Source organism: Sylvia atricapilla, chromosome 3, assembly GCF_009819655.1.
Source record: "Sylvia atricapilla isolate bSylAtr1 chromosome 3, bSylAtr1.pri, whole genome shotgun sequence".
NCBI classification, from domain to species: Eukaryota; Metazoa; Chordata; class Aves; order Passeriformes; family Sylviidae; genus Sylvia; species Sylvia atricapilla.
Window position 1 is genome coordinate 10971712 of NC_089142.1, and position 27653 is coordinate 10999364.

The 27653-nt window shown below is 36.3% G+C and overlaps 1 protein-coding gene across 3 annotated transcripts in view; it reads left to right on the forward strand.

The window, feature by feature from the left end:
• The window catches only part of SMC6 (structural maintenance of chromosomes 6), a 38816-nt gene extending 11163 nt beyond the window's left edge, over nucleotides 1–27653 (forward strand). For all 3 annotated transcript variants that reach the window (XM_066314763.1, XM_066314764.1, XM_066314765.1), the window contains exons 6-28: nucleotides 2758–2894; nucleotides 3455–3516; nucleotides 4363–4443; nucleotides 7063–7164; nucleotides 7356–7475; nucleotides 7564–7659; nucleotides 9415–9561; nucleotides 9935–10023; nucleotides 10570–10734; nucleotides 11451–11629; nucleotides 12624–12825; nucleotides 12948–13062; nucleotides 14403–14563; nucleotides 15559–15694; nucleotides 16614–16694; nucleotides 17315–17485; nucleotides 19627–19764; nucleotides 20524–20669; nucleotides 21359–21484; nucleotides 22070–22175; nucleotides 23976–24128; nucleotides 25797–25894; nucleotides 27212–27653. In XM_066314763.1, coding sequence (XP_066170860.1) covers nucleotides 2758–2894; nucleotides 3455–3516; nucleotides 4363–4443; nucleotides 7063–7164; nucleotides 7356–7475; nucleotides 7564–7659; nucleotides 9415–9561; nucleotides 9935–10023; nucleotides 10570–10734; nucleotides 11451–11629; nucleotides 12624–12825; nucleotides 12948–13062; nucleotides 14403–14563; nucleotides 15559–15694; nucleotides 16614–16694; nucleotides 17315–17485; nucleotides 19627–19764; nucleotides 20524–20669; nucleotides 21359–21484; nucleotides 22070–22175; nucleotides 23976–24128; nucleotides 25797–25894; nucleotides 27212–27320 — 2920 coding nt within the window. In that variant the 3' untranslated portion in view covers nucleotides 27321–27653. The remainder of the gene's footprint in view (nucleotides 1–2757; nucleotides 2895–3454; nucleotides 3517–4362; nucleotides 4444–7062; nucleotides 7165–7355; nucleotides 7476–7563; nucleotides 7660–9414; nucleotides 9562–9934; nucleotides 10024–10569; nucleotides 10735–11450; nucleotides 11630–12623; nucleotides 12826–12947; nucleotides 13063–14402; nucleotides 14564–15558; nucleotides 15695–16613; nucleotides 16695–17314; nucleotides 17486–19626; nucleotides 19765–20523; nucleotides 20670–21358; nucleotides 21485–22069; nucleotides 22176–23975; nucleotides 24129–25796; nucleotides 25895–27211) is intronic.

Sequence of the window (27653 nt, forward strand, 5' to 3'; positions counted from 1 at the left end):
GAAGCTGTTATTCTGAGTGCCAGCCTCTTCCTTTCAGAGGTGCTTGAGAGTAAAATTGTTGATAGTACTTGCCTTATGTGTATTAGGTTTCAGCACTCACTTGAGAAACTGGAAATAGGAATTTCGAACAGAAATCACATCTTTTCTAGAAGAATGCCTTAAGCACTCTGGTATAGATTGCTTTGGTTAGGCTGTAGAAGCCAAACAACTGTTTTATACAGAAACCAATTTGAAAAAAGGAGAACTACCAAAAATCAGCTTGATTCTGCAATGTAAAATGAGGGCACTCTCAGATGAGAAGGGAAGATGGAAGAAATCTCTCACAAATACTTGCTTTTGTCTCATTATTTAGGTGAAGCATAGGAGGTGCAAGCAGTCAGTGTATGGCAGCAGTGTGTCTGTCATGGTTATGGAGAAGAGGGCTGGAGTTTCTGGCAGTGTAGGATTCCACATCATGACAGGGCCATGGTGTAAGCACGAGGAAGCTGGGACTGAAAGCAGAAGGGTCGCTTTTGCTTTTGCTGGGCTCAAGGGAGGGGGTGTGTAGGTTTCAGGGTCAGCTCAGTAGACTTTGCCCCTCTCTGCCACGGGCAATCTCTCTTGGTTTAGAGACAAATTTAGGAGAAAATGCTCTGAAATGAGTGTCTTCTCTAAAGAGAATGGCTTCAGTAATCCCTTTTTCCAGTGGGAAAATTAATACCAGTGGGTAAAAGTGAAAAAAACCCATTTATTAACTAACAAAGTGCCTGCATAGCACAAAAGAAAGGTTGAATAAATGCTAGGTATTCAACTTTCAGAACCTTACCCTCCCACACACACACTTCCCCCTCACCCACAGCAGAACAAAACCCTCAAAATGCCAGGGGAAAGAAATAAACGGGCTGGCCACTTGGCAGAGGGGGGACAAAGTGGTGGCTGGCTTTTGCTCAGGGAAGAGGAAAAAGTTCATGCAGCAGCTTGGGCAAAACAGGTGGGAACCTGTTGAACCTCTTGACGTTGATCCCCTTGCAGCAGATGAAGCTGGTGGATTTTGGGGTCCTTTCTCTTGTTCTCGTCTTTGCCCGAGGTTTTGGGCTGGCTGGAGTGGCCATCGCTGACGGTCTTGGCGATTATCTGATCTCAGACCAAAATCAAGTTGGGACAGTTCAAGAAAAAACAAACGAAAAGGAAAAGCTGCAGAAGGGTTGCTGCTGATGTCCATTGGAAAGGTGGGATGGGGAAAAAGGAACCTTGATAAAGTTACTAAAAATTGAGTTGGTTAAGCAACAAAGTAACCACTGTACCCAGCACCCTGGGGAGTTAGTCTGAACACAAAGTCTGCATAGGAGCCCCTGAGGGCTCCCGCCCCTCTTCTTGACCTGCCTTAAAGCCACAACAAACATTTCTGAACATAAGGCAGACAGTAAGGAATAGAGCATCATCATAAGATCACCCCAAGACACAGCCCCTTTCCTCTTCCTCCAAGCCATGGCTTTTCTGGTTTGGTGCTGAAACACAGCACTGGAAAGCCCAAGATGCCACTCAGAGAAAAAGGAAAGGGAGGTGATGCCTTAAGAGGCTACATAGAACACAGACTAGACAGCGTTAAAGGAATAAAGTAGATATTTATTTAAAAGGCCTTTAAAGGAACACCTTGGGTAGTACAGGAGCCCACCTGTGGCTACACCCAAGGTGGATGATGAGTCACAAGTTTTTGCACTTTCATGCGTTATGGTCCATTTCCATATTGGGGTTAATTGTCCAATTACATCTTCAGGTTTTGAAGTCCTGTTCTCCCAAGATCACTCTCCTGAGTTTCCTGTTGTTTATACTTTTTGGGCCTGACACTGTAACAGCTTTGTTCTCAGGCTGGAAAAAGATGGTTTTATCTAACTACCCTGTTAAGAGAACTTGTTATGACATTTATACACTTTATATGAGGTTCAGAGTTATATACCAATGCAGTACAGAATCTGGAAAATATGAAAGCTAGGACTTAAGATGTCAGAGGAAACAGCAGCACCACAAGCCGCAGCCGCCATGACCGCAGCAGCCACCGGAGCCACCGCAGCCACTGCAGCAGCAGTGCAGCACTGCTGCTGCCAGAACTGCCAAGCACTCCAGTCCTGCTCGTGCACAGTCAGGCCCAGGAAGAGGCTCCTCTGGCCTGTTTTAGAGCCCTATCAGGTCCCACCAGGTTTTATCTTGTCTCTGTTTTTCCGCTGCTTTTGTGCTAGGGAAGGGGAAAGTTAAACCACGAGCATCCCTGCCGTAGTGCCTTTGTTTTCTCATGCATTAACTACATGGCCCAGCATGGGGCCAGTTGGCATTTTGCCTTTGGGAAACCATGCCATGTGCTGTCTTGGGGAAACATTTTTGTTTGGTGGTGAATACCCTTCTGTGGGTAAAACACTCTCTGTTTTGTATGTTCTTACTAATATTGTTGTGATTTTGAGATTTTGCAGTAAATTGTAATTCTTTCTTACAATCTCTCCTGTTGTTTCCTCTGCTATGGGAAGGGGGTGGAGGAAAGGGGACAGCTTGAGTGGGTTTACTTTTCCTGCTGGGTTTTAAACCAGCAATGTATCTAATGCTGTTATGGCTCAAACCAAATAAATACACGTTCTTCTGGTTGGTACTATGACTGACTTGCTGCTGTGACCTGTAGGACACGACACTTTGTATGGAAAATTAAAATGCTTTGATTTTTTGTCATTGTTTTGTATTTGAGATTAATTTCAGTTGTCTTTTTTATTACTTTTGTTACTTTTTTTTTAGTTCTGCACATATTTCCATAACTTTGCGAAACCAAGGAAGAGATGCATTTAAACCAGAATTGTATGGTACCTCTATTACTGTGAATCAGCGCATTAATCAGGATGGAAGCAGAACTTGCAAGCTGAGAAACAAATCTGGTTGGTGGTAGTTTGCTTTGTTCTCAGTCTTAGAAGTTCTGTAAACTTGTTTATGGCTTTGAATGCCTTGATGTTTGTAAAGGGTGATGTTTCTATTTTCATAAAATCATTCAAGGATGAGGAAAATGTCCTTTTTTTTTTGTTTTTATCCTGAACGAAGAATATTTTAGTATGTCAAAAGTATTACAAATTTAGTGATATGTATTATTTAGTATGTCAGGTATTGCATTATGCATTTGTTTTTACAAAAATCTGCTTATGTGATGGAGGCTGGACATAGTTTTTTTGGTCTTTTTTGAGGTTTTTATTGAATTTGCTAGTTTATTTAAATTCTGTCACAGAGGATTTATGAGGCAAAGAAGGACTTCAATTAGAAGTCTTTCTGAGCAGATGTAAATATATTGAAAATAGTAATAGCAAAAACTCCTAACCAATGCTGCTTATTTATGCCTAAGTCTGTGTTACAAAAAGATTGATCTCATTTTTTATGTTTTCTACAGTGAACAAAAGACTGGGGCATTGTACTTGTTGATATTTTTCCTTTCTTTTTTTACCACTAGGGACTATAATTTCTTCAAAGAAAGAGGAACTCATAGGAATACTGGATCACTTTAATATACAGGTAGTTGTTGTAGTATTTAAATTCTGTGCAATTTAAGGAGATGTTGGCATGTGATATTATAATTTTTCAATTAGAAAGAATTATACTGTTCCTTAAAGGAGAGGTTTTCACCCCTTCTATATTATTTAAAGATTAAATTCATCAGCAAAAGGAAAATTAAGATATATATACCGCATGCAATGAAGAATAGGGTTCTGTCCCAGACAGATAGGTATTTGGTGTCATCTCTGACCTGTGAGTCATGTATCCTGTTGGTAAAAGTCTTGACATATTTTCTTTTGTATCTGGAGAGTTTTTTTCCTGCTAATAATTTCAGTTCTTGCTGTTTCAGAAATTTGAGTGTGATTTTACTGCCTAAGTTATTAATAAAAGATCAGGTACTGCATATGAAATTTAAAATATTCAACATACTTAGAATTTCAAATAATAGAAATGTCAGTTAGTATGTATTGATTTTATTTTGTGGCAATGTCTGTAAGAACATGAATCAATTAATTGCATTTATTGCAATACTTTGATACAACAAGAATTTCCAATGGTGATTTTGTTAAATAAATGGAACTTACAGGTACTTTTTTATAGAATCGTGTATGCTCTTGGAAACAGTTCCTTAGTTGTCCTTGCTGTGGTTCTATTTTGTACTTGATATAGTTGAGTTTTTTAATTTTCTGTTTGCTGTTGGTTTTTTTTTTAGTTTTTGAAGACTTGAGAGGATTAAAAAGCTTGATTTCTAAACTGTAGCTTATTATTAAGTTGCAAGACTGGAACAGGGTGCTCACTTTCATGGATTTGGAGTTACATGGTAACTTGTAATTAAAATAAAATGAAAATTACTGATTTTTGCAGGTAGATAATCCTGTGTCTATTTTAACCCAAGAGATGAGCAAACAGTTTTTACAGACTAAAAATGAAGGTGACAAGTACAAGGTAAGAAAAACAATTTAACATAGTAATAAAACATTGAAATCCTGATCGCAAATTTTTAGAGCATTTGAAAAAAAAATCAAATTCCTTAATTTTAATGACTTGTTTTGAGCTAACTAAGGTAAGTACCTAAATACCACACAACCACTCTTTCACTTCCCTTCTGTGCTGCCCCCAAGCTTGGGATAGGGCATTGGGAAGTGAAGAGTAAAAGTAAAAAAATTAGAGGGATGAGATAAAAATTGTATAATAACTGAAGAGAAAGCTAGAAGGAGAGAGAAAGAAAATGAAACAAAATAAAAGATGCAAAGGCAATCACTCACCACGTATTACTGGTAGTCTGAGGCCCAACCAATGCCCAAGCAAAAGATGGCTAATTCCCCTAAACTTGCTCTTATCTGTTTTTATTGCTGAGCATGACTGTGCTGGTTTGGGCTGGGCTAGAGTTCATTTTCTTCATGGCAGCTTGTATAGGGCTACACTGTGGATTTGTGCTGAAAACAGTATTGATAATGTGGAGATGTTTTCATTACTACTGAGCAGGGCTTACACAGAGTCCAGGCTTTTCCTTCTTCTTTTCCCACCACTAGCAAGGAGGCTGGGGGTGCACAAGGAGTTGGGAGGGGTCACATCCAGGACAGATGACCCCAGCTGACAAAAGGGATATATATATATCTCAGACCAAATGGCATCATGTTCAGCATATAGAGCTGGGGGAAGAAGAAGGAATTGGAGGGTGTTTTGAATGATGCATTTGTCCTCCCAAGTCACCATTAAGCATGGTGGAGCCCTGGGAATGGCAGAACACCTGCCTGCCCTGGGAAGTGATGGATGAATTCCTTGTTTTGCTTGGCTTCCATGTGCAGCTTTTGCTTTATTAAATTATTTTTATCTCAGCCTATGTGCTTTGTTGCTTTTACTTTTCTGATTCTCTTCCCTATCACATGCCAAAGGAAAGTGAATGTCTGAGTGAGTGGCTGGGGCCAAACCATCAAAATGTCATTTTCTGAGGTGGCATCTCTCTTTGGCTGCTTGGGATCATCTGCCTGGCTGGATCTCTCCCAATGTCTTGCACACTGTGCTAGTTTATTCACTGGGAGGGCAGAGAGAGAAACAGGAGGCCTCAGTGCAACAGCTAAAATATAAGTGTAGTCAGTAGTGTTTTGATCACACATCTAAAATACAAGAGTAACAGTTGCTGTGAGGAAACTTTAACTCCATCCTAACCAGAGGCAGTGCACTGTCTGATTGCACCAGTCATCCACTTGCACAAACAATATTTTTGAAGCTTCATCTCTCTGTAGAGATGGATAAATTTAAATTTTAGGGGACTGCTGAGTTAGTTCATTATTCAGAAATACCCCTGTATTTGGAAATGCATGTTTTAAGTCACCCAAAAACCAATGGCACAGGTATCAGCAAAAGCAGGTTTAATATTAAAGTGAACATGTGGCTTAGTTTGTTGGCAAGGCTCACTTTCCTACTTATATAGATGCATAAGAAGGAAATTGGACTAAAACCTGAAATCAATCAAATACCAAAATCAGCCTAAAAGGGTCTACATGAAGGTTGGAATGGGAACAAGCTAGGGCTAAATCAGAGTAAGAGAGACCTTCCCACAAGGTTCAGAATGGATCCCCTTGCCAAACTTAGCTCTGATCTTGACCACAGTTTAGGCCTAAAGGTTTTGACAGTGCTTTGACGTAACAGTACTTAATTAGTAGCCTGATTTAAACAATTTAGTAGAAGATTCTTATTGAGTTTGCAACAGCACAATGGTAACTCACTTGTAGGTCTAATTTTCTCTCTAATCTATGTACTTAAGAATCTTAAGAAATATTCATAATAAAGTTGCTATATCATATGCACACTTGTATGTAAACATACCTAAAGAGTATGTACAAGTACCTGTGAAAAATTCTCCTGGAGCTCAGAGAAGTACTCACGGCAAATGCATTTGGATCTTCTCTGAGTGTGAAGGTTGATCCTTGAGGAGTGGGGGTATCAGCCCAGGCTCTGTCAGCTTTTGACAGCTGTCCTCCAAGTAAACTTGAGAGTTCTCTGGCTCACAGTGGTGTCTCACTGAGAGGGAGATGCTGTCACAGCCCACTGCAGTCCAGGAGAGCTCAGTGGGTCTCACTTGGGACCATTGTTTATAGGAATCACAAGAGAGTGGGCTTCAGTCATAGTAATTTGCTGTCCTGACCACAATTGAGGTCACTAACTTTCTTTGAAAACTCACTAACAAAAATGTTGTTCCATTTGGGTTGTTAGGCAGGAAAGTTTCAAGTTTCAAAGTCTCTTTATAAGGAAGAGGAGCTTGTCAGACAGTAGGAGTTCTGGGGAGTAGAGAGTGTTTATCATAAACTCCAGAGAAGCTTATGATAATGAATAGAAGCCCAGCTTCTATTCATTAAGGCTGGAGCCTAAAAGACATTTCAAATATCACATTGCAACCTGAGGAGAGGATGGAAGTTGTACCATCACAACCTGACTAGGTTTTTCTTTGGATATTATTCAGCATGCAGGGATGTTGGGATGAATGGTATTTCTGTTGTAATTATTGCAGATAATTAGATATGATGCTGATCTCGTATCTACATCTTTTTACTCCTTTTTTAGTTTTTTATGAAGGCAACTCAGCTGGAACAAATGAAAGAAGATTATTCAGTCATTGGAAAAACTAAAAAAAATATCCATGTTCAGATAGAACAAGGGGAAGAGGTATGTAAAAGTTAAAATAATTATTAGAACAGATCTGAGCAGTGAAGGAAGTGTGGAAGCTAAACTGCATAAGTTTTTGTTTTATTAGCTCTCAGTGTCATTACATTTAAAAAAAACACAAATCCTTCTAAAATTTAATATTATATCACATCTTTTTGCAGTCATTGAACCTCTGTTTTTTTTTTTTTAAGCGTCTTGAAGAACTTAAGAAGCTTTATTTGGAAAAGAAGGAAATTTTCAAAAGCATCGCATTTGTGAATGACATGCAAAGTCGTCTCAAAGATTTGAAACATCAAATGGCGTGGGCAGTGGTACATGTCTTGCTAAAATGTGTTTGTTAAGTGAAATGTGCTTCATTCCCAGTCTGCTGTGGATATGCTAATACAGACTTCTCTTTAGGTGAGTGAGATGGAAAAAGAAATAGAAGTGCTCGAAGAAGGTGTCAGAGCTGAAGAAGGAAATACGGAGTTCCTTCAGAAGGTAGAAGAATGCCAGGTACGTATATGGTCTGAACCATTTATCACTCTAGATGTAGTTAACCCCCAAGTCAGAAATCTGTTGTGAAGGTTTTCTTGGGTATCATTGCCTTTAGAAAAGATCAGTGATTTCAGGAGACCTATGGAAGTTTTGGGATGGTTCTTAAGACTTCTGTAAGTAGCAAGAAAGAATAATTTTGTCATATGAAATTTGCATTTTGTCATATGTCATTTGCATATGAAACACATTTTGTGCAGAGAAACAGGCATTACTAGTTTGAATCTAGAATCATAGAATAGTGTGGATGGAAAGAGACCTTAAAGATCATCCAGGTCCAGCCCCCCTGCCATGGGCAGGGACATGTTCCTCTGGATCAGGCTGCTCAAAGCTCCATCCCACCTGGCACTGGACAGTTCCAGAGATTTGGGACATCCATAACTTCTCTGGGCAGCCTGTGCCATTGCCTCACTACCGTCACAGTAAAGCATTTGTTCCATATATGTAACCTAAATTTCCCCTCTTTAAGTAAGTTTAAACTTATTTAGACTTTAAATAAAGTTTTAACCCATTATTCCTTGTCGTATCAATACAGATAACGAGGAGTCCCTCTCCAGCTGCCTTATAGGCTGGCTACAGATACCAAAAGGCTGCTATGAGGTCTTCATGCAGCCTCCACTTCTCCAGGCTGAGCAGTCCAAACTTTTCAGTCTGTTAAAACTCATCCAAGCTTTCTTTTCTAGCACTTATTTTCCTTTTTTAAAAAAAATGTTTTTAGGGTTTTTTTCCTTCTTTTAGAAAGTATTTGTTTCACAATTGAGGCATTTTTACTTTTGTTCATTGTGGGAGTGGGCGGAGCCCCGGCTGCTTTGCCCTGGAGAGGGCCAAGCTGAGGAGTTAAGAAAGAATTTCGCAACTTCACCCAGAGCCCTTAAGACAAAAGACTTTCTAGTTACGGTGACTTGTCCGGAGACCCACAAGCCCCCTCGGGATTTTATGTAATCTGTTACAATTGATTGGTTTTGTACCCTTTTCCTCCCACCCTGGTGTCCCATAAAAAACTCTGGGTTTCCTCTGGTTGGCAGAGGTTCCTCGTCCCTGGACCCCTTTCGCTGGTACCCTCTCAATAAAGTACCACCTGCGGAAATTCCATACGAGACCTCTCTCTCTCTCTCTCTCGCCACGGCCGGCTAAAAGAGGGGCAAACTCACAAGGGCATGAGCTGAGAGCACTGAGCTGAAATCACTGAGAGCTGAAATCACTGAGCTGAAAAATCACTGCTCTGCCTGATGCTGAGAAGCCCCTCTGCCAGCTGAGGAGCGCCCTGACCCCCCAAGGAGTTGTCTTTAGCGAGACATCCTTTGGGGTGGCTGTGGCTCTCTGGGTCCCAAACGGCGGACCCCATCTACCAGCTGGGATAGTTGATCATATCTGTGTAGCAATGAAGGAACATTGTCTAGATGCTGGTTTCTTTTCTTTTGATGTCATGACACTTGATCTAACTGTATTGAGTCCTGTGTTTGAGTAAACCTTGAGACAGAAAAAGGGGTTGCTGTCTGCATCACAGATTTGGTAGTCTGTTGATTTCCCAAGAATGAGTATTTATGAATTTTCATCTTAGCATATCCATAGTGGCAATGACTTGCTTTATTTTTTTAAACACAACAAAATTCAGACAATTGGGATGTTTTGAGAGACATTTGTCCTGTAACATTAGGAGGTTTTTGAAGAAAATTTTGTTCCATTACTACTTGTTTTGTTGTTTTTTCACCAAAGGTAAAAGTTAATGAAGCAGAAAAAAGGTACAAAGCAATACAAGACAAATTGATATCAGTAAGTGAAGAAGCACAAGCCCTTCATCCTCAGTGTATTACTTTGAAGGCTGAAGTGCAGGCAAAAAGAAAAGCAGTCCATGAAACTGAGGTAGGCAAAAAGAAAAAAAAATAAAACCTTTCAAAGTTCATACCAATCTAGAGCTTTAAATTTGTCCATGCTCTACTCATCTGTAATTCTACACCTGTGTCTTGGCTTTTTGAATCCCTAGTGCAGTTCAGAGTAGGTGAAATTTCCTGCCTGACTGGGAAGTAGTATCTTATGGGGGGCTCCTGGTGTTTATGTCTTTACGTAGTTGCTAAACAGTGTTAAGCTTAACTCTAAATAAATAAATAGATGTAATATTTAAAAATCGAGTTACGTTTGTCTGGTTTGGTGCAGTTCAGTATTTACTCAAAACTGTAGTTCTTTCCGAAATTATTTCTTCTATTTCTTAAACTACTGTGTCCTATTTCCTTGATAGATCATTTATAATCGTTCCAAAACAGAGTTAAAACGTCTGGAAAAAGACAGTCAACAGCTGTCCAAACGAATTGAAGAACTGAAAAACTGGTAAATACAGATACAGTGATTATGATGTGTGTTTATTATAAGATCTAGGTGGAAAAGAAGTGAGCTTTTCTGATTAATGAGAAAACCTGCAGTAATAGAAAATATTTATTTATTCTTTAGCAGGGTACAGTTAAATACCTGAATATTTCTGATCCTTCTTCTTTACATACCAGAATTTTGACTAGAATGTCAAAAGAAAAGGCAACTGGGTAGCAAAAGTTCTTCTTTTGTTTTAGTTGGTTGGGTATTTGTTTGGTTTGGGGTTGTTTTGTTTTGGTGATAATAGATATTCTCTAGCTTCCATGGTAGTACAAAACAAATGTCTTAAACTAAATGTGATAAGAATGTAACTGGTGGGAAGTGCATGTGATTAGAAATTTAAAAAAAATATTTTAAGTTGGCATTATTGCTATGTAGATCTTGCAAGTTAACAGAATCCTAAATGTAACTGGTGAGTAATTCTTCTGCACGCTATGAGTTATAAAATCTGTGTCTGTTGTAAAGCCTCAGTATGGTTGTAAAATATGGACGTATGTTCTTTTCTAGTGCTAATCAGGTTTCAGAGCCTGAGAAATTGGAAAGACAAAGGAGAATTGCATACCTTAGGGAACAGTTAAAGGCATTCCATGATGAGGAAATAATGATTGGTCAGCAGGTGGATCAGTTTCAGCAGGCTATATCTAAGTGTTGGGAAGAACATTCTAGACTTGGGTAAGTTATGCTTTTTGAATGTAATTGTTTACCTCTGTTCCAAGTTAGAGAAAAATACCTTCTTTTATGTATCCCTTCTTATGGATCTGTGATCCGTGAGCTGTTAAGCTTCAGTTTCCTTTTCACATTATAAGAAAATATATACACTTAGCAGTAATTACTGCTTCTGTAGTTAAGGCAGATTCACAGAGGCTTTGAGGCTGAGTGGTTCAAATACTAATTTAGCCCAAGATAGAAAAAAAAAAGCACTCTGGCTTTGATTTGGAAACCTGAACTTGAACAATGATTATTGGAGAGGATTATGGCAATGTCAGTTACTGTCTTAAAGGATTTGAGAATTGTTCCTTATTGCACCTGGTGTTTTAGTTTAAACTCCTCTTATCAATTATTGTAACCAGTGCTTACTGCATATTTTGTTGAAGATCTTTGAAGACAGTGAAATTGAAGCATATAATTAGAAATAAAATAAATTTATTGTAATTTGTTAGAAATAAAAGTCTTGTAGAACAGTTGCAAACTAGTAATTTTCTCTTGCTTTTTTTTCCTCATGTTTCATGAAGTTAGAAAAATATTATTGCATATGTGTACCTACCTTTACATTGAACTACTGACATCTTAATACACAATACTATTAGTAATTGAAAAACAAGGCTTTATAATTACTTTAGGGCACTTTAGACTCTATAAGTACTGAGAAAAAAAATCTGTTATCTTAGGAGAGAAAGAAGTGAAGTGCAACAAGCACTGGATGCCCAGCAGAAACAGCTGAGAGACATGAAAGGTAGTAAAACAAACACTTTGAAAAGATTTGGACCACATATACCAGCATTTCTTGAAGCAATTGAATTAGCCTATAAACAAGGACGCTTCAGAAAGAAGCCTCTTGGACCTTTAGGTAAGAATAATTGCTGAAACATTTTCTCGTGGGATATTTTGGTATGGCTGCTAATGTAAATAGTGGTCTTTAAAGAAAATTTTATTCTTTAAGGAGCTTCAGATATATCTTTTTCTTCTGTACTTGCTGGACTAAAGGCTTTGTCCTGGTAGGTTATCATCTTTTGCTTCTGTCATGCACTCACTAACAGCTGCTGGCTTTCCTCATTTTCCAGCTGTTTTTGTTGAGCTATTTTACAGTGTTAAACTTTCAGTACATCCTTCTGATTCCCCCACACCCTCAAAGCATCAGAGAACTGTGCTTTGACTACTTGTCCCTCAGTGGATAGGACTGTCCAAATTTTGGACAGATTTTGTTCAAAATGTCTAGTGGCTGACTTGTGGGTTTGTCAGACTTGAGATATGTTTTGCATGGAACAAGTCAGACAGACCCAACTGAGATTTTCTTGGGAAGCTGGCTTCTGTCCTGCTCTGACACTGGCTGATATTTTCAGTTTATGAATGGGAGGAAAGGTTTCAGCATATTCTGGATGTAAAGTACATGGCATTTACTGCAAGGTAAGAATGTGAAAACATGGCTGCTGAAGACAGGTGATACAATGGAAATCTTCATGTTTGTCTAATTTGCAGTATAGTTGTTCCACTGCCTTCATCCTTAAAGCATTAACTTGTTGATAAGCTATCTTTGCCTTGATACATTTCTGCTAAGCTACCATAAAATTGGTACCCTGATGGAAGAAAACATAGGCCTCCAACTATGTGTAGGTGTCTCTAGGCGGAGAAATTATATGTTTGTGTTCTCAGGTCTGTTGTAGAGTCTTTTAACTTTTAGTCAACCTCTTAATATTTTTTTTCTACCTGTAGGAAGGGTTTATTTTAGACTCCTAAAAAGCCCTGCAATATAACAAATCAAGAACCTTGAATGGTAAAAATGTTCTACTGAACGTTCTATCATGGAACAAGCACCTAAAGCCTTGCTTCTTATGTTTTTTTAGGTGCTTTGATTCATCCTAAAGATCCTGAACTGATCTTGGCTATCGAATCCTGTTTAAAAGGCCTACTTCAGGCATTTTGCTGTGATAATCATAGTGATGAAAGAACTCTTCAGTTCCTGATGTCAAAACATTATGCACGTGGACATAGACCTCAAATAATTGTAAATAAATTTCAGAATAAAATTTATGATACTAGTCAGAAGTAAGTATGTTTTGAATCTTATTGCTTAGCCTTGATGGTTGAAAAGAACTATTTGTAATTTTTTTTTTTTTGAAGAATCTCATGTGAGTTTTATGAACAATGTTTTCCTTTCTTTTATTCAGAGCTGTTCATCATCCAGAATTCCCATCAGTTCTGACAGCATTGGAAATAGATAATCCAGTGGTTGCCAATTGTTTGATCGATATGAGGGGTATAGAAACAGTCCTGCTGATTAAAGTAAGGCTTTATGCTCCCTGTTGATCTTTAAAGAAACGTGTGGAACATTTTTGACACCTTCACTAGTAGTGTCTATAGTGGATAAATCGGGTAGAGGAAGTTATGCTCCCCTCTCTGCCCCATGTGTTTCAGGACTTTCCCTGTTTGTTTCTGGGTTCTTTGCCACTACCTTTCTGGGTCTTTAAGTATAGTTTCCCAGTCTAAATAGCCTATGTGTGTGTAATCAACCTCCTAACTGCTGGCTCTGTCTCGTGTCTGTGTGTTAATTGATGGGTTCAGGATGTGCCAGTTTTGGGTAGTCAGGGAGTTACCAGAATTTGCAACCCACTCCTACCTAGCAGCTGGTAGCTAAGTTTTCTGACACTATCTGATTTCTGATATTAATTGACTTTTGGTTTTCTGTTAGCACTGAAATACCAGCTCCTGCAGATAAGATTACAGGTAAAATGTGCAAAGATAAAATAAGGTGTATATGTTTTTATGTAGAGACAGCAGGGTATTCTCTGCTTTCTATTAAGCAGAACTAATGATCCTTATTTTTGCAAATTTTATTTTTCTCCAAAATCTCTTGTCCTAGTTTATTCTCTGACATTCTTACTGGAAAGAGTTCATGCTCTGTCTAAAGCAGAGCTGACTGTTTATCGAGCATGGCTGTCACTGAATGGGTTACATAACAGCTGAACTTTGAAGGCTTTTCTCATTTCTCATGACAGGAATGTTGGGATTGTTCTTCCCCATCTGCCTGAACTAACCAGTGATTTTCATAACATTATTATCTTTGGGCCCTACCTGAACAATTTCAGCTGAATCTGAAAGAAGTATTCTGTGGAAAAATGGATATATTGGAATGGATAACATGGTTGCCTTGGACAAAGGAACCTTGCGACCACTTCGTCTGCCAGTGTCAATGTTGGGATTTTTTTACCAACATGTTTCCCTGAACTTTATTTGAATATTGTTTGATGTCCTTCATACCTTGCTTTGAAAGCTTGTTTCCTCTATATTTATTCTACTTTTGACAGTTGAATATATCTGTGCATGGTGACCTTCTGGTTAATAATTTTTTTCCCCCAAGGCAAATTATGAGGGACTGATTAGACTACCAAATTCACAAATGAATGACCAATTAAACTTAGTGGGTTCTTGAGAACATAAATGTCATACTCAAGAAAAGTAGATTCCTGACATTATAGATAATTTTCACATTCTTTCATTACTGTGTATTTTTTCATTAAGAATTGAAATTATTTCTGGGTTAAAACATCTAGACAACTTCTAAATTCTTATCTTTAATTATGGTTGCTCTTCTGCTTATACTAGAAGGCCATTTTGTTTTTCAGAGTAGCCGTAGGGCTCGTGAAGTGATGCAGTGCAATCGGCCCCCAAAAAACTGTAAAGAAGCTTTCACTGCTGAGGGTGATCAAGTATTTGAACGACGGTATTACTCCTCCAGTTATGTCAGACCCAAGTTCCTAAGTCAAGATGTTGAAGCAGAAATCAGGTTAGCATCGTGTAACATGTTTGGGAAAAGTGCTCCTGTTGGCATGAATTGTGGAATTGAGTATTTGTCTGTTTGCATGTACACTACTATCTAGTTTCTCCATTTTCTTTCTGAGATTTACATTTCCTTTTGGGAATTCTAGGAAATCTTCAGTAGTTTCAGTGCCTTTCTGTGATAGGGACAAACTTGCATTGTATCTTTCAATCTTTCAGTCTTTCAGCTTGTGGCACCCTACTCACCAAGGAAGGATTTTCAGTGTTCAATACTCCAGGAAATCCAGCTACCTTCTTTTTTATGCTTGGTCAGAAAGAGTGTGGAGTCAAAGTTGTTTCTTTAAAAATATATAAAATTTGAACAGTGGTGTCATAGCTTACTGCAAGGGAGGCCTGACTATTCAAACTAAAGTTGTTAGCACACATCCTCCTACTGGTTTCAAACTTTGCATCTGTGTTTCCTCAGGCTTTTGATTTCATTCATGGTAGGTATCTCTGAGAATTCCCTCACCTTTTATATTTTTAGGAGTTTTTTCTCTCACTGCTTTCAAAATGGTAGTTGAAAAAGTGAAATGTACTTCAAAGATTACAAACTTGAACTTGTCACCAAGGAAATTAGTGACAATTAAATACTTCCATTCTGAGGCTTATATTATATTAAAGATATATTAGGTAATTTTAGTATTAATAGCTCATAGTATAAACTGAATTGAATGTTAAAATTTATTTCTATAAACTCAAAGGTTTCAAATATGTCAGTTAACTGTAGTTTGTTCATATCAGTATATAATGAATTTCACTCAAAAATTATCTTAACTTTCAAAGGCATTCCATTAGCAGTTTTGCTATGAGGGAATGATGTAGGCTAGTTAAAAAGGAGTGCATTTTTACCATTTGTCTTGTCATGCATGTAATTTTTATTTGTGTTTTTCTGTATGTGTTTGTCACAAATAATATCTGTGTAGTATGTAACAACATCTCAATATCACTTTGTTTATAAAGTCACTTGGATAAAGAAATTGAAAACAAAAAGGCACAGTTGGCAGCGTCTCAGCAACGCTTATATTCCATTGAAAATGAGATTAGGCAGAATAAAGATCATCTCTATGCTCATCAGCGACACCAAAAACAACTACAGGTAAAAATAGATACAGTGTTAGTTTTTAGAATTTCCTCAGTCTTTCCCTGCTTCATTTTGACTTCCGTAATCTGTTTGGAGTGCTTGACAGTTTTTAATTTTAATCCTTCCTTTTGTTGTTTGCTTTCATGTTTTTTATTTTTGTAATATGTTCTTGTAATTAAAGACAGAATGATAGAGGCCACATCAATCCTAGCATATGATGTTGTTTCTGTTTGGTATCTTTCTCCCCTTGTGCTAAATGTTACAAATTTCTACTGCTCTATTTGACACTAATAGTAAGTTTTTGCAAAGAAAAGACTCTTGCATCATATAATGCTTCTCCCTCCTTTATTTCTATTGGGCCTTGCATCTTCATTCCCAAAATCTTGTTTATCTTCATGTTCTTCTGGTAAATTCTTAACCCATCTTGATATGCTGAATATTTCTTCATTAAGTTTTCTTAATTTTAATTTCTTTTTAAACCATTTTACAGCTGTTAGCCTCCTTTCTGTGGTCTCTGGTACTTCTAGACAGGATATGTATTTGTGGTGGCCAGTGGTGCTCCAGATAGGCAGTGTAAGCTAATGCATACTATATAAGGTTATATTCAGTAAATTATAAGTAAGAAGCAGAAAAAAATCCCTGTCATGTAGTGTGAAATGCTGAAGATACTTGGAAAAAAAATCAAATGTATTTCATTCAATTGTCATATTGACTGGAAATATGTTAACCTAATGAATTAAAGCACATGACTTTCAGAACAAGTTATATCTCATGAAAATTAATTCCACAGGTGGGTGAAGAGTTGTGTCTCTTGTTAGCCACTAATGAAACTAATAAATACAAGTATCTTCTTTCCTGTGATGACTTAAATGAACAAATATGAACTTTTCTCTTTAGTTAAACTTCAGAGCATCTATTTTCTTTTTCTTCTCAGGTAAAAGTAAGAACAGCAAATGCAGAGATAGCAGATCTTGAAAACGTGGAAGAGCACCAGTCAGCAGACGTCCATATATTAGTAAGAATAGATTATCCAATTATGTTTAATCAGCATACAAATAATGTATTTTAATGTTGACGTTGTTTTGAAATAAGCAAAGTTGGATGGTGAAGAATGTAACACTTGCCATAATTCTAAATATTTCTTTAAATTGAGTGACTATTTATGTTTGGTGATTTAATTTTTTTCCCCAGGTTTTGCAATATTTTCTGTTTTGAATCAGAAAGCATTTATGATGATAATTTATTAGGAATAGAGTTGTTTTCTAGGAGACAACAACAATCCACTTACTCTTCCTCCATTGCATTGTATATTGGATGTATGTTGGCCACAGATCCAGAGGGAAGTTACCTTGTTCTTTTCAGTCTTTCATCACAACTCCCAAATAAAATCCTCTTAATTTTCAGTCACATAAATATGAACTTTTATTTGCAGTTAGACTTTGTGGTCTCCTACAAGATCTGTCAGTCTGTTCCTTTGGGCTTTAGTGACAATTACATTGAGCTGCTTCTATTCTTACTAGAGTTAGTACTTAATATCATACTGTACATCAGTAGTGATAGTAAAATAAAAATATGGTACAGTAGTTTACAAATGTGTCCTATTTTATTATTCTTAACTTTATTACATTTTGGCAGGAAGACGAAGCTGAAGAAAATAAGAGTAGGATGGAATGTGTAAAACAAGACATGCAGCTACAAAGCAGAAAAGTGGAAGAACTGAAAAATAATCTCGAAGCAGCTGAGAAAAAATTAGAAGAAGTGAAAGAAAAAATTCATCAAGTAGAAGAAATTGCTGGTCCAATTAAGGTAACAATAATTTTATATTGCATTTTTGATTTGTTCCATTTGTGTGTCAAGGTGAATGAGGTTAATAAGAGGTGAGGGAGGAGGAAAGAACTTGTTGCCTGATGTACTTAAGGTCTACCTAGAAAATGTAAATGGAGCATTCCATTTATGCATGTTGGAAAATAAGCTTGGCAATATTCTGAAGGTAATGTTGATTGTTACATGTAGTCACTGTAGTGTTTTTTGTTTAAAGATAGTTCATTTCCAGATAATCTTTAGTCATGGAGTGAAAAGGAAAGAAAAACAGTTTCCTTGATTTTCTTTCCCGTGCCTCACATTTGTTGTTTTTGCTTGTTTATTCCTAAGAAACCCTAGCTAAGAATGTTCATAACTGTTCATTTCTCAAAATAGCATTTGAAGTTCTATATGAAGTGGTTGTTATTTCATGAAATTACATAATCACAGAAGGTACCAGTATATAGTTTTAATTATTCAAGACTACAGAAGGCACCTGGAAATGGCAGAGAAATAGCAAGATTTAAGATAAAGAACAGAATGGTGACATACAAAATTTGATATTGTCAAATGGAAGGCAGTCTCACATTGGCACTAAGAACTTACAGTTTGAAAATAGAAAACAGAAGTAAGAGTTGGGGACATTTATAGTACTGTAAACTTGTAGAAGTTGGAAGAAGGATGGACTGAAGAAAACTTAGAAGATAACTATGGGAATCTCTTACATGTCTCACTTGAACTGCAAATTGCTGTGTATCCAGCCCAAATTGAAAGAACAAACAAAACCAGTAGGGAAACAGATCAGAAAAGCAACAGGTAAATGTATTAGTTCTAATATATCTAATATGGAAATTCTAGAGATATGATATATTTTAAAAGAACCACTCTGTCTGAAAAGAGATTTATTCAAAATATTAAAACATTATTGCTTGTTATTTAGAGTACAGAACACAATCGAAAGAAGCACTGAAATTCCTGAAAAGGTTTTAAATCAGATATGTTAAGTGTTCTGCAGTTGTTTAATGAACTGTTGACATATAGCAAGTTGTGGTTTTAAGAAAGGATTGGAAAAAAGTAAGAACATCTGTTATTCTTGGTGATGGTTGATTTTCCTGTTTGTTGTTGTGTTGTTTTTGAGTTTTTTTGTTGTGTTGTTGTGTTGGTTTTGAGTTGTTTAGTTTGGTGTTTTTTATTTTTGTTTGTTAAGACAAGCCATCTAGTTGACAGGAATATGGAAGAAAAGGATGCTGTAATTTATGTAATTCTTTATACCTCTTTGCTTCTCTGGAAAGATACATCACTTCAACAGTATCAGTACTTACAGAAATTGCTGGTAAAGGGTCTGGAGCAGAATTTCTGTGAGGAGTAGCTGAGGGAGGAGCTAGGGCTGTTTAGCCTGGAGAAAAGGAGGCTCTAAAGGGACCTTACCAGTCCCTAAAACCACCAGAAAGGAGGTTGTAGTGAGGTAGGAATTGGTCTCTTCCCCTGGGTAACAAGTGACAGGAGAGGAAATGGCCTCAAATTGCTCCAGGCGAAGTTTTGTTTAGATATGGGGAGAAAAATTTTCATAGAAGGAGTTGTAAACCGTTGGAACAAACTTCCCAGATAAGTGGTGGAATTACCATCCCTGGAAGCATTCAGAAATGTGTGGCTGTGTACTGAAGTCAGAAGTTTGTGGTGTATATGCTGGTGGTTTTGGGTTGATGGTTCTACTTAATGTTCTTAAAGTTTTATTCTGACCTTAACTATGCTATGATTCTATGATTTTATATTACAGGTATAGCAGGACACTGAATTTTCACACAAAAATGCAGTTCTGGGTGATGTTACACAGGCATCAGAAGTTCCACATAGAACGTAGTGTAAAAAATAAATGCAGTTTTGAGCTTTAGGAGAAAGCATAGCTTTTTTTTTTTAAGATGAAAACATCACCACAAGATATAATTCCTAAAATCATTGCATGCATTTATTCCTTGTCAAAATTAAGCATAGATTTTCTCATAAACTGTAGTTAAAGCTCCCAGACTCTAGAAGTAGTGTTACTGAAAGCAGAATAAGTTAGAATAACCTGTGAGAAGTCAGTAAACACTAGAGAGAGTCTCAGGAATCTACATCAAACATCTCACATTGTGATTTGTTCCAAACAGGCTGAATTAAACCAGGCTGAATCAGAAGTGGAAAACAGTAAACGCCATTTGCAGCACTATGAAGACAAACAGAGAGAACATGTGGCTTGCATAAATAAGCACAAAGATTTACTAGTTTCTAAAGGAAAGGAATTAGAGGTACGTGTGGTGGTGTTTTTTTTTTTTTTTTTAAGCTGTTGAAGTCAGATGGTCATGATTCTTGTGATATTTAATAATAAATCATTCCACTTGTATAACAGACAGATTATATTATTATACTCAGCTACCCTGAGTATTTTCTCAGCTATGTCCTGTGCTGACTGTGTAAAGCAAGTAAAGTAATTTTGTGTAAGTGAATCGAGGCCTTTTTTTCTGACACGACACCATTTCTGTCTTGACAGATAAATTTGGGTTCATCCATCTAAGACCATTTCTTCCTTCTTTTGCAATTAAAGAATTAAAATCACTTAAAATTTATGGCTTAAGTTAAATTGAATAATATTGTTTTGGTTCCTTGGATGGTACGTTTTTCCTTGTACAGGCCCCATATCTGTCTTTTGAAGACTTACCTAATCAAGCTTTATTAACTAACTCTGAAGTCACATCCACGAAGACTTTTGGAAGACTGCCCTAATTAAATATGGTGATTTTGGTTCCTTATTTATCTGCATTAGCTGAATAACTGTGATTGTATTAAAAATCTTGGATACAGTTCTTGGCACTGAAATAACTACCCATTTATAAATGTTGTCAATAAAATTGTTAACTGGATTTGCTGTAATGAAAACAGAAAGAAAACAAAAAAATACTGTTCTTTCTTGAAGTTCGTGTTTTTCCATAGCATAAAATACTTGTTGTGAAGACTAAACAGATTTTTGAAAAATATGAGAGTTACTTGAGTTTTAAATATTCCTTTAGGAAAAAATGGCAAAAGCGAGACAAATCTTCTCAGAGCGCATCAAGGTCAGCAGAACTGTTAAAAGTCTTGATGCAGAAATGAATCGCTTGAGGGAAAAGATAAATTCAGAAAGCAGTCACCGTGGAAACAGAGAAGAAATAATCCAGTAAGTCATCTTTACTGTCTAAAACAGTTCAGGTAGGATGGAAAAGAGAGGGGAAAGAAGAGTTTTCTTACTGTCTTACTCTATGTTTATGTGTGGTTTTGGTACTTCAGATATGTATGAAGGTGTAGAAGTGCATTGTACTGATTCTCCCAGTATGGAACAGATTTAAGAGTCCTGAAACACCTTCCAGTGATTTTAAGCAGCATCTGTGCTATATATATGATGTTACCAATAATCAGATACCCTCTCAGTGTGTTGAAGTATCCCAGTTATTACTGCATGAATTTAACTCACCATTATTTTGTGATGCATTGAGTATTAAGCATAATTCTCGTTTGAGTAACGATTGCACAAGCTGGGCAGCTCCTTGAAGTTTTGACTTCAGTGTATTCCAAGGAAGCACTCCTCTCAGATATTCTTGAGAATGGGGAAATCAATCATTCATTCTCCTTGGTGAAAGAATTTATTTTCAAAAGAATTAAAAATAGAATTAAGATGTAATTTTTGTCCTTGTTTCATTTGTGAATGGTGTCTTATTTGACTTAAATGCTTTTAGCTTTCACATAAATCCTCACAAGAAAATTTACATTTGAATGTTTTGATTATCAAAATGATTTTCAGCATTTACAACAATAGTTCAGTTTTAATGTAAAGCATATTACTCCTAACCTTTCTGTTTATTAAAATAGGCAATTTCATTATGCAAAGGAAAGGTATGAAGATGCAAGCAGTAAATTAAAGAATTCAAGGAGATTTATTGCAAAGCTGGACGAAGTAATGACAGAGAGGCTCAAAGTGTATCGGCAGTTCCTAAGGTGAGTTTAACACAGTGGTCACAACAATTTTTTTAACCTAAGTTTACTCCCAGTTTCAGTCCTATCATGCCTGAGAGTTTAGAGGCAGCCTGGACTGAAAGCTGGAAAAGCAGTGAGATAGTGGAGCCTATATTTTGATCAGTAAAATGTCAGCAACATACTAGGACTTCAAATAATCTGGCCTGCCATTCATTTTTATTGATTATAATCAGTGATGCTAAGCTCCTGTAATTTCATTGTGGTCCAAACACTTCTCCTCTGTTCTGTGCTAAAAACATTGAAGATCTTGATTCAGATTCTCTAATTTGACAGCTTCTTCTCTATTACTGTGTGCACCCCTTCTTTCTTGCTTCAGTCTCTTAATATCGTATAGTTGTCCATGAAGATTGTCGTTGCCTTCCTTCAGAAGGATTCTCTGCAGTCAGTCTAATGTTGCCCACTTGAGAGTGCAGTTGATTTTGAGAGAATGTTGTTATTTGAGGAGGGCTTAGTACTTAATTATGTGAAACTGTTGATGAATATCTGTTGTCACTTTTTCATGTATTTAAAAACCTACTCCTCTAATGTTTGTTTGCTTGATTTAAGGAGCCTTTCTATGCAATGCAAACTCCACTTTGAGCAATTATTACGTCTTCGAGGTTGCTCTGGACATATAATTTTTGATCACAAGAATGAGACACTTTCCATAACAGTAAGTTATTATATTACTTCAATTAGCATAATACATAATGAATTATTATTTGTTTTAGTCTCAGATGCTAGAAATGCATTGCAAATGATGGAGTAAATTATTTTTCCCTCTCCAAAATGTGATACACTAAGTTGTAGTGTTACAAATATTCAGAACAAGTAATCAATTTAATCATATAAAAGAGTTAGCTATGATTACAAGTAGAAAATTATGAAGTATAAAGGTATAGAAATGTTAGGAGTGTTGTGCTTGAAATATGCAGCCATAGAAACCTCACCAAGAAGTTGCTGGACTTCTGTGTTTTGGTTAAGGAACTCTGGAGACATACACACCGATTATGCTGCTTGGGAACCCCCCTACCCTTCCCAACTTGTTTTGAATATCAATGATTTCAATCAGTAGACCTCAGTAGAGATGACCAATGATTGTTTTAGGATAAGAATATTGATTAACAAAATATTGATTAACAAAAGAATATTGATTAACAAAAATCAGTCATTGCAGAGGTTAAATTTAAGAGTGAGCATATTATGCATAGTGTGTAAAAGAACTTATGTAACAATGAGTCGGCAGAAAAAGTATGTAAAAATGACAGGATTTTGTCAATTGAGCAGGACACATTGGAGAATTTTCCAAAAGCCTGAGTGAAGAAGTGTCTGCTTAATCACATCAAATTGGTGTTGGATAAGTTTCTTTCATCCAATTTGGTGACAGCAGGATGTTGTTGAAAATAAGCAAAGACAAAAAAACATTTCCATTTTAAATGGGCAAGTTACTAGATTACAAGAAATAAATTTGGATTGGTCATCCAGTCTTTCAAAATAACTCATTCTTGGTTCACTGATAGGAAGTTCACCAGTATTTGTGTGATTGTATAGTGGCTCTAGTTGTTATTTAAATAACTTAATTCAGGAAAGCTTCAATAGGGTTTTTTTTCTGTCTACCTTTTAACATACATCCCAAAAAGTTTTATCATGGATTTATTTATTTTTGTTTCTGTGGGAGACTTCAGTTTTAGGGATTAAGGGGAAAAATATACAGTGGCAACATAAATACGTGGCAGAGTCCTAATTAGACAGGTGAAGCACATGTATCTGAGGAACTAAACTCAGTCCATAAAATATCAAGTCATTACTTTATCAGAATATATTTTTATAATAGTTGATATCTGAGATATCTCACAAAAGAGATCTGTGTTGAGTCAAGGAGTGTAAGTTGCAAAAAATAAAACTGAAAAAAAAAGTATTTATTTGGCTGCTTAACTTGTTCAAGGCAAGGCAATTAGTAGGGCAAGAATATGCCCAAGTTTCATCTTACAGGAAGAATGCCACAAGATGTCATCATAATCAACGCAACCGAATGGCTGTTCACAATGTTTCATGTATTCCATGTAAAGAATCCCTTCCTCATTTAAAAGTCTTCTGTAAATCAATTTCCTGCTTTTCTATTGTACCTGGTAACCATGGGGATTTTACTATTATGTAAACATTTATGTTGCCATTTATTAAGCAGTTTAACAACTATTAAAAATAGAGATTTGAATAACAAAAATCTGGCAGAGTAATTCAATCTGTTCACTGTGTATGACTGTGATAGAGGAAGTTGCAGTGATCCTAGAAATGTGTTACTAAATGGTTAGGAGCCATCCCATTCCAGAATGGCAGTTGCAGTGAAATGTAGAAAATTGTTTTCAAGTGATATCTGTGTGTCCATGTATAATGTGTTTGCTGTTGAAATTATGATTCTGTTAGTATGTCTTCATCTCAGATTTAAAAATTGCTCCAATATTTTTACTTCAAGGTTCAGCCTCGAGAGGAAGAGAAAGCTGCCCACTGTGATCTGAGATCCTTATCAGGAGGTGAACGTTCCTTCTCCACAGTTTGTTTCATTCTTTCTCTGTGGAACATTACTGAATCTCCTTTCAGATGCATGGATGAATTTGATGTCTACATGGTATAGTTTAAACTTAAACTATGTCTCCCATTCTGATTTGTATAAATTTGTGAAATAGTTTGTTTATTTGGTTGGATTTAAAACCACTATAGTCAAATTATAAAATATAGTAAATTATAAAAAGCCCCCAAACCAAAATCAAAATCCCCCAAAACAAAATTTGTTAGTGATCTTGTTCACTTTGTTTGGTGACTTTTGAAGCTTATTTTGTTTCTGAAGTTAGTATCCAGAAATATGAGCATTTCTGTTAATTTATGTGCTCAAACCTTTGCTCAGCACAAAAATAATAAAATCAGCTGTTACTGTGTTTGTCAGAGGCTGACTCTGCATGTTGCTGAGACATTCTGGGCTTGGCATGTGCTTTGATTTCTGCTAATTTTGAGATCAATGTGGGGTTTTTTTCAGAACAAATGTAGCAGTTGGGTTCACTGTTGCTACTCATTTTATAGAAACTCATACTTAGCTAGGAGCATGTTTCCAAGATGTTGAAGTGCAGAATAGCAAACAGTAAATATTAATGTTAGCTAAAACTGATAAATTATATTTTTGTGTACAGCTTCCCTGGACAGTCCACTAACCTATTTTTATTTTTTAAGATTTATTTCCTACTTATTAATAGGCAGGGTGGTATGAGTTTGAGAAAATATTTACTTCTGTGAGACAAGGATTTGATAGTAGCTCATTTAGTTTTTGCTTCAGTGTCTCTTCCTCATCAATCATTTATTTACTAGGAATCACCTAGAGAGAACAAAGGTAATACAATTTATATTAAAGAATTTCAAAAAGGACAGTATGAATCTAAGGTAGTGAAACAGCTGTTTTTCAGTCAATTTTCAAATCTTAGATCTTCTTTCAAAAGTTAGTTGTGCAGAAGGTTATCCATCTCTCTGGAAAAAGGTGGATACTCAGAGCTGTAGGCCTTGCAAAGAACTTGCATGTCATCTCTTCCATAAATTCTTTCACACAATTAATCTTTCTGTGGCAGTGCCAGTTAGTGCAGCCCTGCTGTCCACACGTTCTGTAGTTACTCTTGGTGTAGTCAGGCAGCCCCACCACGTGAGGACACCACGGTGTGTTTTTGTGGGAGATCTCTGCTTTCATGAGGAGCAGTGCACAGCTGCAGAGCTTTGTTAGTCCCTGCTAATAACATCCTTTGCGGTGAGCCTAATGCCTAAGGTTGCATTCAAAATAATAATAATGATAACAATAATAATCCTAATAAAAACAAGCTCCATGATACAATAGTATCATAGGTTTCATGGAGCCCTTAAATCTTTTCAGGTGATTTTGCAGGCAGAATTTTTTGCAGGAAACATTATTCTGCTAAAGTACAGTTCATCTCAGCATATCAATAAAGTAAGAAGTACTGTATGTACATCAAAGATGATAGAAAAACACTATAAGTAGATGTGTCTGTGATTTTTCTGATAGAAGCTTTCTATTGCCCATGTATACTAAAAAGTACAGTCTAAGAATTTCCCAGGCTGTCATTTGTAGTTTTCAGATTTTTACCCTAATGTTTCTCCAGTTTTCTTTAGTTTTTTTTAGTCTTACTTAGATATTTTCTTTAGCCAACCCTGACTCTGTAGCAGTTATTCCTGGTAGGTTTTCTAGAATCATGTATTTATTGCTCTCAGTGCCTCTACCTGACAAATCTTTTGTCTTTAGGATATGCTTAACAGAAGAATTGCCATCGATATGATTCTGGAGAGGGCTGACTTCCAGCGGCATCGACAGTTCATTTTGTTCACCCCCCTGAGCATGAGGTAATACTCTTGTGGTTTATTTCAGGATACAAGAATTGGCAGGGAGTTCTCTTGCAAGGAGTATAACTTGAAAAAGTTGAATATGAGGAGAAAGAAATGTTGCTGTTTGCAGCAGGAGAATATTAACAGTTGAGTAGTTCAACAAGTTCATTGCTGATGGTTCTGTGAATTTAATGTTTTTTATACCTTTTTTTACTCTTCCTTATATAATGGTAATTCAGTGCGACTTGAATCAGTTTATCTGAAATAAAACAACTTTTAGAAATGTTTTATTTTGTTCAAACAGGCTCTCCTTAGCTTAGCTTTGTATGTCCTTCTCCCCTCCCAAAAATAACAAAAGACTTGGGAATTTTTTTTTGTTAATACTACACTTCTTTCAAGGGATTTGTCATTTTAGTTATTTTTATTTTCTGGGTTTTAATGTTACTGATCTAGAGACTCATAACTTACACCATTTTTTAAATTTTTGATCTAGTAGTTCAAAATTCTTTCAAAACTTTTATATAAAACTGTGGTAGAGCCATTCCCAGTTTAAGGGGACAATCATGTCTCTAACATTGTGCAGCCGCCTCCTCTCGATTAACCCAGTGTAACCAGTGAAGCCTGAGAGGGAAATTAAAGCAGTCTACAAAAAGAAGTTTTTGTCTTCCCTCACTAAAGTGTATAAAAAGTAGAGTAGTGGTACCTATTGTTATTTCAGTGGAAATGCTTTTGTAGAGATTTTCTGAGACTAAAAAATACCCAGAAATTTTTTGTATGGTTACTGTTGAAAAAATTAATAATTCAAGTTCAGTTTGAATTGGTTATATTGTTCCATGTTTCATGTTCAGCAATCATTAAATTTAACGAAAATGTGAGGGCATCTTCAGGAAAAATCCATTTAGAGTAATAAGTGGAGAAGCCTGTGTAAACTTATGTTTAGTAACTTTGCTCATTCGTGGTATCTTGAGATTGATTAGATGTGTGTATGGTGTGTGCTGCTTCAGGATCTCTAAGGCAATTCCTTACTTTTATTTCCTCATTTGTTCATTTGGAGGTTTTTGTAAAAGAACCTTTTCTTTAGTTCACTAAAGTCTATTTGTTAGAAATCACATGAAATTGAAATGAGTGCTTGTCTTTACCTAAAGCTTTTATTGAAATTTGGCCCAGGATCAGTTCAGTGAAGCCTGAACTTCACCCCATGTTACTGCTTTTAAAACTGTCAAAGAAAAAAGGTGCAGTTATTTAAAGGAAAATACGTAATGTAAAGAATCAAGTGAAAATACTAAAATTCTTGGAGAAGAAACACTGTTTAAATGATGCATCCTTTATTTTTAGTTCTCTGCCTACGAGTCCCCATATTCGAATCCTCCGCATGCCAGACCCTCCAAGAGGCCAAAGAACACTGAATTTCCAAAATAGTAATGACAGAGATGAAGATCAATAAGTAGCTCTGTATGAATATGGTATAATATTGAAGACAAATGTGGAATAATATATGTAAAATTATTTCTTCCTGATGCTGAAAAAGATGATGATTTGTTAGATACTCTCAGGAAGATATTTCTGTATTATTATTAATTATTTTTTAAAGGATTACTGTGTGTGCACAGAACAAGAATAAGCACAGTTTGGACAAGGAGAAAATTTTGAATGTTCTGTTGATATTTTTAGCTACCAACTACAGAATTTTTTATCTGTTGTTCTGATTATTTCTTCTGGAAAAGTTAAAATATATTTTGTATAACTATAAAATATTTTAATAAACCGTTTGAACTGA